The sequence below is a fragment of the Sinocyclocheilus anshuiensis genome, unplaced genomic scaffold (assembly GCF_001515605.1).
Source record: "Sinocyclocheilus anshuiensis isolate Anshui unplaced genomic scaffold, SAMN03320099.WGS_v1.1 scaffold1034, whole genome shotgun sequence".
NCBI lineage: Eukaryota > Metazoa > Chordata > Actinopteri > Cypriniformes > Cyprinidae > Sinocyclocheilus > Sinocyclocheilus anshuiensis.
In genome coordinates this window covers 678,328-693,643 of record NW_015538015.1, presented here as the reverse complement: position 1 = coordinate 693,643, position 15,316 = coordinate 678,328, and the positions used below count along the sequence as shown (strand labels likewise).

General features: G+C 34.8%; 1 protein-coding gene across 1 annotated transcript in view; it reads right to left on the bottom strand.

Moving 5' to 3' along the window:
* Positions 1 to 15,316, bottom strand: part of LOC107678383 (wings apart-like protein homolog) — a 104,464-nt gene that overhangs the window by 14,321 nt on the left and 74,827 nt on the right. The window contains exons 11-17 of the mRNA XM_016473623.1: positions 12,837 to 12,948; positions 12,507 to 12,604; positions 11,319 to 11,395; positions 7,719 to 7,891; positions 5,484 to 5,599; positions 2,702 to 2,866; positions 1,389 to 1,590 (exon numbers count right to left, since the gene is read on the bottom strand). Of these exons, the coding sequence (XP_016329109.1) occupies positions 1,389 to 1,590; positions 2,702 to 2,866; positions 5,484 to 5,599; positions 7,719 to 7,891; positions 11,319 to 11,395; positions 12,507 to 12,604; positions 12,837 to 12,948 (943 nt within the window). The remainder of the gene's footprint in view (positions 1 to 1,388; positions 1,591 to 2,701; positions 2,867 to 5,483; positions 5,600 to 7,718; positions 7,892 to 11,318; positions 11,396 to 12,506; positions 12,605 to 12,836; positions 12,949 to 15,316) is intronic.

Genomic DNA, 15,316 nt, shown 5'->3' with positions numbered 1-15,316 from the left:
AAGTAGCATTGTTCAAAATACCTGTAGTAGCACAGCAGTGCATACCTGTTTACATTTAATTAAGGTTGACTAGACTAGACTGTAATACAAATAATTGAGTTTTCCAGGTGCATACAACAATTATGACAGGTTTTCATGAAAGTGTTGGTCAGTTTCTCTGCTTGACAATCCCATTTTGCACTGCAACAATAAAATTGAAGTGAGATAAACAAACTGAGAAATGTTTCTTTTTAGTTAAAACAGATGTTGCCAAAGTTTTCGTTTGGGGACATAATTTGAAGTTGGAAAAAGGTAATAAATTGCAACATATCGCAGAATATCGCAATATATTTAAAATCACAATAATATTGTATTGTGACACAAGTATCGTGATAATATCGTATTGTGGGGCCTCTGGTGATTCACACCCCTAGCTTTAGACTCTTAACAATAAGGCTGGTTGCAGAGGAAACGCACTCCGCCAGAACAGATGTTGCAAAAGAAAATAACTGGAATTGCACAAATGTCAGAAAAAGAACTAAGAGCGCATGTGGATTATTGACGCAGGAGCTAAATGCATCATGACTTGGACTTGAGTCTGAGTTCATGTGGTGTACTCGCATATTACACAAAATTCCATTCTCAGAAACCTCTAACATACGTGCACACTTACAACCCTCTACACACACCGTGGCAATATAATCGCCATTGGCTACTACATTTTTTAGCTTACTCGCCAGACTGATATACTAATTCACACACACACACACACACACACACACACACACACACACACAGTACATACATACAAAAACACACACACACACACACACATATGATTCCAGCAAATCAGCTTATCTTTGTAAAATGGCACAGCTTCTTAAATCTTAGCATAATGTAATCAAGCGTTATATTATGATATTATGAAAATTAAGCACTATTTAATGATAGAACTGTAGTAATTAGAACTAAAACTTAGCAACCATTTATAAATGCATATTTGTTATTTTAACTGAATTTAGGACTAGTGGTCATCCATTGAACTGAATTGAAATAGAACAGATCACTTGATGGAGAGCAAAACTCTGAATTGCTCAGTGTTCAGCAAGTAAAAATATATCTATGCTAAACTTGTAATTAGCCTCTAACACACACACTGGTGAGTAAAATCTAAGAATTTATTAGCCAATGGCTAACAATAGACATTATTTAGTCGCCCAGAGTAAGATTTAGTCGCATATGCGAGTGATTTACTCACAATGTAGAGGATTGACTTAGCACATTTAAAATGGTGTTCTTTCGCTGGGTCTCTAAGTCCAAACTGAGATTTGTTGTCCACCAAAGTGGCTTGTGCATTAAGCAAAATTCATGGTCATGGCATTTGTCTAGTCCCTGGGTGTAGTGTCTACCTTTGTTGAGATCAAGTTCTTCATCCTCCTCTCCCTTCTTCTTGTCCTCTGTGCTGTTGTTTTCTGAAGCTACCCACTGGATCTCTTCATTGGTCTCTTTCCATTCTCCACTCTGGTCCAATTGGGACTTCGGCGCATCATTGATGAAGTCATCCGTCTCAGTCTCCGCCAACATGGCTGCATGCTCTCTCTGAAGAAAAAGCTATACATGCAGAAACAGAGAAAAAGCAACTACTAGTGTTTTGCTTGTGAACCAATCAGTGAACAAAAATAATTTTGGTGGACACATTCAAAACATTCAAATTACTGGGAATCACTGAAATATCTCACCATGAAAACCTATTCTATTACACGTTTATATTTCTATTCATGTGCAGATGCATTAAAGGGATAGTTCACCCAAAAATGAAAATTACCCCATGATTTATTCAACCTTTAAGCCATTCTAGGTGTATACAGGTGCATCTCAATAAATTAGAATGTCGTAATTTGTTGAGATAGTGAATTGGTGGGTTTTTGTTAAATGTGAGCGAAAATCATCACAATTAAAAGAACCAAAGACTTGAACTACTTCAGTTTGTGTGCATTGAATTTATTTAATACACAAGTTTCACAATTTGAGTTGAATTACTGAAATGAACTTTTCCACGACATTCTAATTTATTGAGATGCACCTGTATTACTTTTTTTTTTTCAGACGAATAATATAAATATTTATATTGATATCCATATAATTTTCTTACACAAAAGCATCAATTCGCTTCAGAAGGCATTTATTAACCCCCCAGAGCCGTGTGGAGTACTTTTTATGATGATGGAAGCACTTTATTGGACTTCAAAATCTCATTGCTATTATAAAGCTTGGAAGAGCCAGGACATTTATTAATATGACTCTGATTATATCCGTCTGAAAGAAGAAAGTCAGGGGTAATTTTCATTTTTGGGTGAACTATCCCTTTAATGGTCAGCTTTATCATAAATTTGAATACCAAACTGTACACCAATGTATCATTTTATTTTAGCAATTAATTGTATGCACACCATGCACTGATGCACGTTCAACATACACTAACAGTAATGTACGTAGTCATGAAATCTGAGAACTTCCTCAACAAAATCTGATAACTAGTGGTCACAGAGGAAGCAGTTGAGACACATTTTACTACCATGTGTAAACAGCGATGTGTTTTGAGTGACCATTTGTGATCACATCACACCAAGACCTTAATAATAGGTGTAATAATACTAGGGCCTGTTCTCTTTAAGTGTGAGGCGTGGACATGCAGCAGTTGTTTCTGTGTTTGTGTTTATACCTTCACCAGAGCAGCGATGGCGCTGCGAGATCTCTCAGTCTGTAACTCATCTTTGTCAGACACACACATGGAGTCCCAGACTTCACCTCCCTCCATCTGCAGCTCCACCAGACAGTGTCTGTTCCTCGCGCTGTACTCAACCAGATTAATAAGCAAGCCCAGACCCTAAAAACACACATAAATACAATGAAAAACACCTCATTTAGATCAACAGGAACCACAACATAGACAGAAAATCTGGTCTCAGCTTGATAGGAATGTCACACACAACTGGTCTGTACAAACAAAACAAAAATAGGATTGGACAATTTAAAAATATTTTACACTTTTATTTTAGATATGTAAATTATATAAATGATACTACTCAAATATATATTTAAAAAAACTAGTTAAAATCAAGGCATGTTTTCTGTATTTTTTCACTAAAAGCACACAAGAGTGAGATTTAACCATTTTCAGTTATATGAATAAATTAGGGATAGGAAAAGTAACATTAATTTTTAAATATGTATTGGCAGATATCCTATGGCATTATGCTCATGCTATTTGAGCTAGGACTGGGCAAATATAAATATTACCAAACATTAGAATTAGACACTTTGACAATATGTCAATGTTAACAGTAAAGAGAAAAGAATGATCCAACCGCATGTCGGCGCACGTGATTAACCGCTCATGTGTGACGTGCTCTGTGAAGGACCATAAGGTGCCATTCACACAGAATGCGCTTTTGTATTGACAAAGATGCGACACGGGCAGTGGAATAGGAAAAAATTCTGGAAGATGGGAGTTGAGCTTCTTTTAACTTGAGCACCGCATTTTTAGAATGCTGTTTCATGCATGAGATGCTGCAAGAGACGCGAGCACAACAGTCAAATGTTTACATAGAAAAAAACAATGGAAAAGCAGCGTCATCGAATAAAAACCCGTAAAGAACTACTAACAGTACGTCTGAAATTTCATGTTTGCATCATGGTGACAGGCTGTTCATTGTTTTTACAGAACATTTAGTTAATAATAGTCTACTGATGTTATACCTTGTCATTTTAAATTTGAATTACCTTGACTTTTGAGATTTTTTTTAAAGCATTTTCCTTGTATTATTTCTGAACATACAGTATATGTATAAGACAAGTTTGTACAAGATGTAATTGTAGTTCATGCTTCTTTTTTGCAAAGAGATTTAACAAGTGATTTGTTTAACATTTACATCATGATGACAACTTCAAGTGTGGTGCACTTAATTATTATAATTTTTTTTTAATTAGAAGGTTAATAAAGAAAAAGTTACTTGAATCATGTTGTAGTTACATTTTCAAGTTCATTTTCAAAAATCGTAAAAATCGAGAATCGTTCAAACGTTCTGAAAAAAAAAATTGAGATTTAATTTTTTTTGCCATATTGCCCAGCCCTGAGCATTGTTCGCTAATGTTTTGAAGTGAAACAAAATGAACATACATCTCTGATTCAAACAAGCAAGCAGATAAAGTAACAAGACAGAAACCTCATATGGGGTTATTTCCCATTAATAAAGACAAAGCTATACAAGACATTTATTATAATGGGTTAATGGGATGATTGTAGTTAAGTTTATTTAGTCTGTAAGGTTGAACATACATCTCTGATTCAAACAAGCAAGCAGATAAAGTAACAAGACAGAAACCTCATATGGGGTTATTTCCCATTAATAAAGACAAAGCTATACAAGACCCAAGGGTTAACAAGGGTTAATGGGATGATTGTAGTTAAGTTTATTTAGTCTGTAAGGTTGCTCATGTTCAATAATTGTTGTAAGTGATAAAGAAAAACAGTAGTCTGATCTTTTGCAGTTGGCTTATTGTTATTAAAATGTATTGTTGAATAGTTATATTTAGACAATTACGATTAATTAAAGTAATTATTCACAGCCCCACAATAAATAGAATACAGCAAAGATTATCTTCATATATGTTGCACTAAAATGCTTTTAAAACTTGTAAAATGACAAGCAGATACATTTTTTTGAACATTTATAATGGAAACCAATTAATAAGCCATTTATTTGCATAACAATATTCATAAAAAAAAAAAAACTCCATGATATTTTACAAATTTTTAAAGCCTTTTATGTGAAATGATTACAATTTTTTTACTTCCTTATGGAAGAAGTGTATGTAGTTAAGTTTATTTAGTCTGTAAGGTTGCTCATGTTCAATAATTGTTGTAAGTGATAAAGAAAAACAGTAGTCTGATCTTTTGCAGTTGGCTTATTGTTATTAAAATGTATTGTTGAATAGTTATATTTAGACAATTACGATTAATTAAAGTAATTATTCACAGCCCCACAATAAATAGAATACAGCAAAGATTATCTTCATATATGTTGCACTAAAATGCTTTTAAAACTTGTAAAATGACAAGCAGATACATTTTTTTGAACATTTATAATGGAAACCAATTAATAAGCCATTTATTTGCATAACAATATTCATTAAAAAAAAAAAACTCCATGATATTTTACAAATTTTTAAAGCCTTTTATGTGAAATGATTAAATTTTTTTTACTTCCTTATGGAAGAAGTGTAATAATGCATTACAATTAACACACAACGTTACTATAAGTATCATCAAATAAACATTGCATATATTTGATTTGTAACATTGTTACCTATTACAAATGTGATCACAGTATGGATTTTTCATTTGTAATGATTGAAAGCACTCAGGAACTCCTAGTGGACACTGCTGGTTCCCACTGAATGTATACTAACACTGAATGATATTACTAGAGTTGTGTACTCACCAGGACTCTGATATCGAACCTCTGCTCCTGCGGCAGGTACTGTGGGACCCTGAGCACACAGTTCAGCACCGTGCTGATTAACTCCTCCTGCTCACCTGTCTTTGTGCTGCCCCATTCTACAGACAGAAAGAAAACACACTCAATGGCTGCTGCACATATGAGTTCAGCGTAAGTTAATCAGGGATTTTGTTTGACTGTTGTTCTCCAAGCTGCTCACATCTGGCTTATGACGGAGTACTCCTGCATCATGCTGAAGGGTTTGGCAGCAATACTAGCGAACAGCTAGCCAAAGCAGCACTGCTAACAGAAATCCATTTGGCACATCGGACAAAGCCCATGCAAGAAAGCCAAAAGACTCTTATTGACTTTAAGCCTTTTTAAAAGCAGAATAACAAACATTCTATAAGGTATAATGTAATGAGATTGTTCAGTTCGCTTGATTGTTCAGCTGAACAGCTTCCAGCACATTTTACATTTCAGTGTTAGGGAGTAACTAACGAAAAGCAGCAAAGTTATTAGGTCGGTAACAACTAATCAATAATAACCAATAATGAATTTCATTACTGATTAGTTGGGACTTTGTGCTGAAAATGGAGAACCTTTGTCAACACTTCACAGTAGCAAAAACTGCATTTCTATGGGCAAAAAATGCATTTGACAAAAGGCGATTGAAAAGTGAGTTGCAGTGGGCAAGGTACAAAATTGTCAAAAGCATACTTAATTTTTGCATGCATACAGTCAAGCACATAGCGTGCCAAAGTATACTCCTTTTGATGGCATGTGAACTAGGATGATTCATTCATGCCCAGTGTCTGCACTATTTCTCTGCAAAAGTTATGGGCAATAAATAAATAAATCTGGTTTAAACTGGAGTTGCGGGCATCTCTCCCCTTACACAAGTGCTCATCAACATGGGCGTCTATTGTTGTTGTGCCTCCGGTAGTTTGTTGTTGTTGTTTTTTTGGACTGTGAAACAATGACCAATAATTACTGCAAAGAAAGCAAGGCACAAGAGTGATCTGAGTGTACAAAGTAGACATGGTTAAAAAAAAAAAAAACATGCTGCCCGCGTTCAGCATATTCGTACTACACTGATGACAAAATCTGCAATACAAATACTGTACTTATAGTTTTGCGTAAGTATACTTTGGGATTTACAGCTAAATGTTGGGGAGTAATTAACTAAATTCCTCTATGTTACTAGGTCTGTAACAACTAACGATAATAAGAGATCATGAATTGCATTATTGATTAGTTGCTTCTGTGTGCTGAGAATGAAGAATCTATGACATCACTTTTCAGTAGAGCAAACTCCATTTCCATGGGGAAAAATGCATTCAAAAAAATGGGGGTCTCAAAACACTTTTTTACACTTCAAACACAGTCACGAGCATACAGTTTTACTGGAGTTGCCCTGTCAGGTGTGTGTGGTTTCAAAAAGTTCATAAACATTCTTCTGAAAATTGTTCTATATGATGAATAGATATAATTAAGGCTTTTATTCACATTTTCATGTATTCCATGCACATAAACCGAATACATTAAGTATAGCAAACAAAAGCCAAACATACTTGCTTGAAACAAATAAACCTCAATGGAGAGTTTTTAGATTTCTTGGATGTAGCATTTGATAATAAAGGCTTTTTAATTCACAAGAGTGCCATGGTCATTCTGAAGTATTCTTTGATGGACTGTGATAAACCCTAGACCAGAGAGCACCTTGACCTTACAGCACCAGAACCCTGAGACGCACTCTCTACTATTGGACTTTGCTTGAAACCTCAATGGTTGTTGTACTTTATCCAAGTATCATCAGGCTTCCATTAAACCAGTATTGATGTACTCTATTTTTGTGCTGATCAGTGTTTATATGTCTGTTTATATGTCTGAATTATATCTGTTCACCATACAAAGCAATTGATTTATATGGATTATATTTACGATGTCTTTATGAACTTTCTGAAGCATCAACGTTTTGGAGGTATGGACTTTAAATGAAGGGGAAAGAAATCTCTCAGATATAAAAATATCTTCATTTATGTTTTGAAAATTAATAAAAAGTTCTATGGGTTTTGAATGAGGGTATGTCATTGATGATTATGTCATTAAGAGTAGTTTGTAGCTTGACAAAGTACAGTCTCAAAGTAGCTTTTCAACGGTTACATTTACAAATGCAATCCATCACAGTCAAAGTGGAAGGTTTGTTTTTCTAAACGTCATGGTCTTTGTACTGACCATTGTCATGTGTGAGATTTAGCAGGACTCCGATGATGGCTCGCATACAGTCTTCTACAGCTTTCCCCACGTTGCTGTTGCTGCAGTAGGGCAGAGGCATGCCCGACGAGCACAGGCCTCTGTTCACCTCTCGACTGTACCTCTGGATCATCTCCTCACAGTGCTGTAATGCTCTAAAACAAACAGACAAGACAAAAATGTCAAGTCCATTCGAAGAATTATTTAAATTATTGTTTTAGTATCCAAAACCATCTTAAAGGGACAGGTCAGTGAAAAGATTTAAATTCTTACATCTAGTACTTATCCTATCTATTTTCTCACACAAAAGTTATTATATTGCTTCAGATATCTTGTGTAGTGCACAAATCAAATTCACTGTATAGAAAAGAGTAGCATGAACTACGGCTGGGCAATAAATGGTATATTGAGATCGCAATAAAATGTGTTCATAAAAATGATAAGCTCTGGACATTTTCTTCGATATGTATTAAAGGGGTCATATGATGCTTTTTTAAAGATCATTATTTTGTGTATTTGGTGTAACAGAATATGTTGACATGCTTTAATGTTCAAAAAACACATTATTTTTCAAATACTGTACATTATTGTAGGTCCTCTATGCCCCGCCTCTCTCAAACGCTTCGTTTTCTACAAAGTCCCTCCTTCCGACAAGCTCAGTCTGCTCTGATTGGCCAGCTGACCCAGTGCATTGTGATTGACCGAACACCGCAAGCACTCGTCGGAAATGTAACGCCCCTTACCATAATCGCGAGCTTCATCTTTCAAAATAAATGTAAAGACAGAGCCCGGAAGGGGAACAGAGTCGCGTGACAGACACAGTGATGAAGCTGGTATTTGTTTGCAGTACACAAGCCACAGTTAAGACAGCTGACTCCACTGTTTTGTTACTCTCTCTCTCTCGCACGCACGCCCGCACGCACGCGAGAAAAAACATTTTAAATTTTTATTTTAATATGTACATTTTGTATTTTCAATTTTATTTCATTTTAATCAGATTTGACTACATTTTAAAATATTTCTTAAACTGTTTTAGTTTTAATTATTTTCATTAGACACCATTTTCATGGGGTCCTTAATTAAAAGGTAGCTTACTCTGTGGTTATGTTTGTTCAATGAGGAAAGTATTTCCTTCCCCATTAATGGTAAATGAATATAGTGATAAATATCAATATCGAATGATACGGAAAATATTGCCCAGCCCCAGAGTGAACATTCCTCAAAATATTACCTTTTGTGTTCCATAAAACAAAGTCAGTCATACAGGTTTGGAATAACAAGTGGATCAAAAAAGAAAGAATTTAAGGTAGTGGTTCTGAACTGCTGGGTCACAGTTCTGTATTAAAACAATGATAAATGCAAAAAATAAAAGGCAACCATACAAACCATATAATTGTGTATAGTTAGGATGGTAAAATAAAGGGCTTTTAATTTAAAAGTAAGGAGAAACTAAAAGGTTTCGCAGTCATTAAAGAAGTTAAATTACATAGATGCCAGCATGGATAGGTTGCATGACATGCCCTCATACTCAAAAATAAAAAAAATTAAAAATACATGCAATGTAAAAGAAAATACGACTCGGGCTAAATTAGGGTTTCTGGAGGTATCATCAAATCTAATTAAATCATCAAATCCTATGATGTTTAATGCCTTTTAATGCCATTTTTAAATTTTTAATGCCATACACAACCAATATATATAGCCTTGGTGAGCAGAAGAGACTTGTTTCAAAAACATTAAAAACATTTGACCGCTAGTGTGTGTGAGATATACACACACACACACACACACACACACTCACACACACACACACACACACACACTCACACACACACACACACACACACACTCACACACACACACACACACACACACTCACACACACACACACACACACACACTCACACACACACACACACACACACACTCACACACACACACACACACACACACACACATACATATAATGCTTTTGAAACAAGTATCTTCTGCTCACCAAGGCTGCAGTAATAGTAATATTGAGGAATATTATTTCAATTTAAAATAACTGTTTTCTATTTTAATATATTTTAAAATTAAATTTATTCCGGTCATGAAAAGCTGAATTTTCAGCATCATTACTTCAGTGTCACATGATCCTTCTGAAATCATTCTAATATGCTGATTGCTACTCTGTAATGATCAATTATTATTGGTGCTCAATTATTAATAATGGTACTTATTATTATCAATACTTAACATATTTTTTTGTGCTTATTTATATTTATAACATATTTAACATTTTATATTTTACATTTTATATTTAACGTTTTTTTGGTGTGGAAACCATGACATTTTATTTTTCAGAATTCTCTGATGTACAGAACGTTCAAAATAACAGCATTTATTTGAAATAAAACCTTTTGTAACACTATAAATGTCTTTACTGATACTTTTGATCAATTTAATTTGTCCTTATTGAAACATATCTTTTTTTTTTAATGGTACTTTTGAATGGTAATATATCATGGTTTCCACAACAAAAAATTGTGAAATGGAGTACTGATACTGAAAATTCTAATGATGAAGGCTATATTCAAAATAAACTGGTAATATTAGTTTTCTTCAAATCCATCTAAAAAATGAATGCCTGTAGGAATAAGATTGAATGACTTTTAATGCCATTTAAGGCCTTAATTGTATTACTTTTAATGCTTTTCAATGCCCCAAGGAAACCCTGTAAATCCAATGCACTTAGAACTTGGAAAAAATCTGTGTTCTGCAGCAAAACCAGCTGAGAAACACTACTTTAAGGACTCTTGCGAACTCCATATTTTACTGTAAGCACAAAAATAACATCCCTTAATAAATCAAATCATAATTTACAGTCTATCACAGGGCATCAAAGCCTCTTGACAGATACTTCAGTTGAATATAAGGTGTATCTTGACAGTGACGTCACATTTTAACACCAAGCCTGGGACTATAAGTGCACCATCAGCATCTATGGCCGTTCAGAGTAACACTCAAGATGATAAAACAGCCTGCAGATAACAGATGCAACGGGAAATGTGCACATCCTAATGGATTGCATTTATGCCACAGTCAAGGTCAGCAGACACTAACACAAGCTGCATTAGCTTTCTTTAGAGGGAGCAAACTTAACTCTTCCTCTCTATTAGTCCCCAAGATGTGTGTGTGAGTGAGATAGCAATAGAGAGACTGCATCCACAGCATGTACTACAGTACGACCAGCTTCATGCAAAATGCTGCTAATGCGCTTGATTGGCCTCTTCAAGAAATGTCAGCATGGCTTGAGCTGTATCAGAGGGTGTTCTCTGGCGCAGCAGCTCTGCGCTTATGGTCTTGGCAGCTGGTGCTGTTGATAAAGTGTTCCTGTTGCTGTTGGGGTTGTTAATGAGTCTGGAGGCTGTCTGCTGTAATGAGGAAAGCTAGCACAAAATGCTCTGTTAACCTGCACCCAGCTCGACCACACAGTACCAGGGGCTTACTGCCAAAACAGTCAGGAAAACATGACAAGTGTACTGCTACATTACTGTAAAACTACAGCTAGACAACTGCTTTTATTTTGGAGGCACTTACTTGGCTGAAGACACTATGAGCTGAGAGTCCTTGTACGCAATCAGGTAGGCCTGGTTTTCTGGATTTTGAACAGTTACCTGCATCGATAAATATCAAATAAATAAAAATAAAAAAAGAGCCACAATGCAAAAAATAATCCTCTGTTGTTCAATCTACAGTAGGTTAATATATCAAGGTTAATGCAGTCTGTTTATCCCTCAGTGAAATCTACTGAGGTTTACAGCTGACTCACTCTGCCAAGTACAATAACCAACATTCCCTCATAAAAAGATAAAATTAGGTCTAAAGGTAAAAAGATATAGTAAAGGATTTAACTGTTACACATGACCAGAATCTTACTACCACTTAACTATCTACCCCAAACTTTTGAATGGTTGTGTACATTTTTTTTTTTTTGAAAGAGGCCTCTTATGCTCACCAAGCCTGCATTTATTTAATAAAACAGTCAATTTATTTAATTACAGCAATAATCAAAATATTGTGAGATATTATAAACATTTAAAATGACATTTTTTAAAAAGAAAATACACTTATTTTTAAGGCGAAACTATATTTTCAGAAGCCATTATTCCAGTCTTCAGTGTCACATGATCCTTCAGAAATAACTAATATTCTGATTGGATGCTGAAGAAACATTTCTTATCAATGTTAAAAACAGTTCTGCTATTTAATATTTAATAAATCAAATTAAAAAAAATCTGAATTCTTGATTAATATAAAGTTCAAAAGGACAGCATTTATCTGAAATAGCAAAGTAACAATAATGTTCCAAAAGATGTGTCACTTTTGTATTTAAAAATAAAAACAAATAAATAAATAAAATAAAAATATCACCTTACTGACCCTAAACTTTTGAACGGTAGTGTGTTACGACACATCAATCTACAGGAAGTCACCAAAAATGTCTTTTATTGTAAAATTCATATGAAAGCAAATATAATTTTATAATTATTTATAATTATTTTTATTTAAATAATGAAAAGTATGTGATTTTCATTTTGATTGACATATTTGTATCCCATGTTAATGTATTTGCAGGTTCAAGGAGAAACAGTCTGCATCTACATAATTCAAACTTATTCAGAGCACTTTATACTGCACTTGTTTACATTTAACATACTTAAAATATGCATAACAACTGATGTCTAAGAATCACAACTCAAAAGTGTGGATGAGTATCAGACTTACACTTTCTAGAACACGCAAACATCTCTCAGCCCCCCACAATGACGCCACTAGGTTCTCCTTATCATCCTCTCGGCTCAGGTTCTCCACACACTCTTTAACTGTGGGGAAACACACACATGCACATCAAATCACTCTCACAAGTATCTTATTATATAATGCATATATGAAATGCATGTATGTGAAACCTAGGCCTGAAACCTTGGGATGATCATGACTTAATACAACTTGACACAATATTAACATGATATCTCCCTTCTATAACAAATAATGGACAACGACATTTAATAATATGCAGGTCACTTAAGCAAATAATGAGTAAAAGCAGAAGACCTTTATCAACAATGTGGTCCAGGCCTCCCAGAAGCCGGAGCTCTTCTTTAAACCAATCCCCTGCTCTCTTCGACGTCAACGACAACAATGTCTCCGTTGCTAAATGACCCGTCTGCCGAGAAAAAGACAATGCACAATCAGTCTGAAAGATATTATAAAAGATACATTCAGCTTTAATGCCTCCATTATGCAAATGTAAAAGTTCTATTTGCTAAACAGAACATTAAAACAAATGTAAATAGAGGGTGTGAAAAGCAAAGAACACAACTTGATAAAAAGCTCTTGATCAGGCTCTGATGGCTAAAGTAAAAACATGAAAGCAAGTAAATATTATAATAGTTTAGCAAAGGGTGTTTTGAATGGATTTAGAGACAAGTTCTCGAAGAGGGTTTTATCTTGCTGTGCTTCAGTATATAGTCTAAGTAGGCATTCACACAGGATACATTGTGTTCCGTCTGTATATTTTTAATTGCTGGTTTATGTGCACATGATCCAGATGGATATCTTTGACCCGTGCGTCATGTCTCTGTTTTTTTCAATGTCATCATTTTCAGCACAATTTAAAAACAGTGTGACAAGTAACAACAGCTGAAGTTTTAAAATCCCTGAAATCGGTTTCATTCTGATGTGTTCCACCCAGAACTTGTCCTGTGAGAACAGTTTACCAAAATTACACTGTCAGCAGCACGCTAAACCCTCTCTGAGAAATAGAGTCTGTAAATTCACCATCTTTAAACAAAGTTTGTTTGTAACATTTACCATGTTCAACAATAAAGTCCTGCAATAATGGTTAAACAGTTAATCGTGATTATTTTGCTCAAAAAATATAATCATGATTACTGTCATTTTATTTATTTTTTTATGAGTTGAGTTATTGCACAAATCAAGAGAACAACTCACATGGTTCGCTCGCAGATTCAGTTTAGCAACCAGCACAAACGATCACGTGAAAAAAAACAGACTGGCTATAATTCACTTTTATTTGAACAAAAAATCTCAATAGATATCACTAAATTCCAACTTAAATGTTTGCTGGGTTTTTTTTTCCCCAGCTCATCAGCAATTTTTCCATAATGTAGAGAGAGCCTGCGTTCATGGTAGGGGTGGGAATCACCAGAGGACCCACGATACGATATTATCACGATACTTGTGTCACGATACAATATTATTGAGATTTTAAATATATTGCGATATTCTGCGATATATTGAAATTTATTACCATTTTCCAACTTCAAATTATATCCCCAAACGAAAACTTTGGCAACATCTGTTTTAACTAAAAAGAAACATTTCTCAGTTTGTTTATCTCACTTCAATTTTATTGTTGCAGTGCAAAATGGGATTGTCAAGCAAACAAACTGACCAACACTTTCATGAAAACCTGTCATAAATGTTGTATGCACCTGGCAAACTCAACTATTTGTATTACAGTCTAGTCTAGTCCACCTTAATTAAATGTAAACAGGTATGCAGTGCACTGCTGTGCTAGTACAGGTATTTGGAACAATGCAACTTGAACTTGTACAAAAAAGTTGTGCAGACCCTTCAGCAATTGGGGCATTTGAAAGTAAATTACTATTAAATTTAAAATAAAAAACAGTCTTACATTAAAATAAAAATATTACATTTAAATAAAAAATAACATGTACTCTTAAAAGTAAACAATGTGCTACAACAGGTATACTATGTACTGGTGTGCTCTTAGAGTATTTTACGTAAGGAATAATTGGCGACGGGCCGTTGAATTATTAGAAAAACTAATACACACCCGAGGTGGTGATGTGGCCACGACACGAAGCGGAGTTAATTTCTTCCGCATCTCATCCAACGCCTCCGTTGCTAATTCCAAAATTCCATTTAAGACCTAGTAACGGATGCTTGAGCCGTTGATAGCAGACTAATGCAGATATTAATTAAGTTATTAGAGAAAGAGAGAGTGCGCGCGCGTGCGTGTATATTACCTCTCTGAGTCTGTGTCTCTCTCAAAATTGTTCGGCAGCAGCGTCTCTACTAACAGTGAAACTTTAAGTTCATTTTCTTCACGAACAGCGCCGTTGTTACCTTGCTGGTGAGAAATATCATGTAGCTTTTAAAATAAAATCGCCAGAGTAGCGATAACAATGTTAGCGCGTGTATGTTTCTGTACTGTAAGTTATGTATGTGCGTCTGTGAGGGAGAGAGTTCGTGAGAGATAGAGTATGTGCTTTACCTACATAATAAAACGTAATTATGTGGCAAAACACGGAAATTATGTTGTTTTTATCATATTGCTTACTATATTTATTTGTTTGGCCAGTTTTGTTGTGGGTTTTGGTTATTGTGATGTTGTAAGACCTTTGAAACAACAGAAATCATTTGGCGAAGAGATATGGACATGTAATGCATAGGGATGGGTATTGTTAAGGTTTTAACGGTATTACTACTCTTACCGAAACTGCTTATCGATTCGGTACTTTAACGGTATTCTTATCGGTACTTTT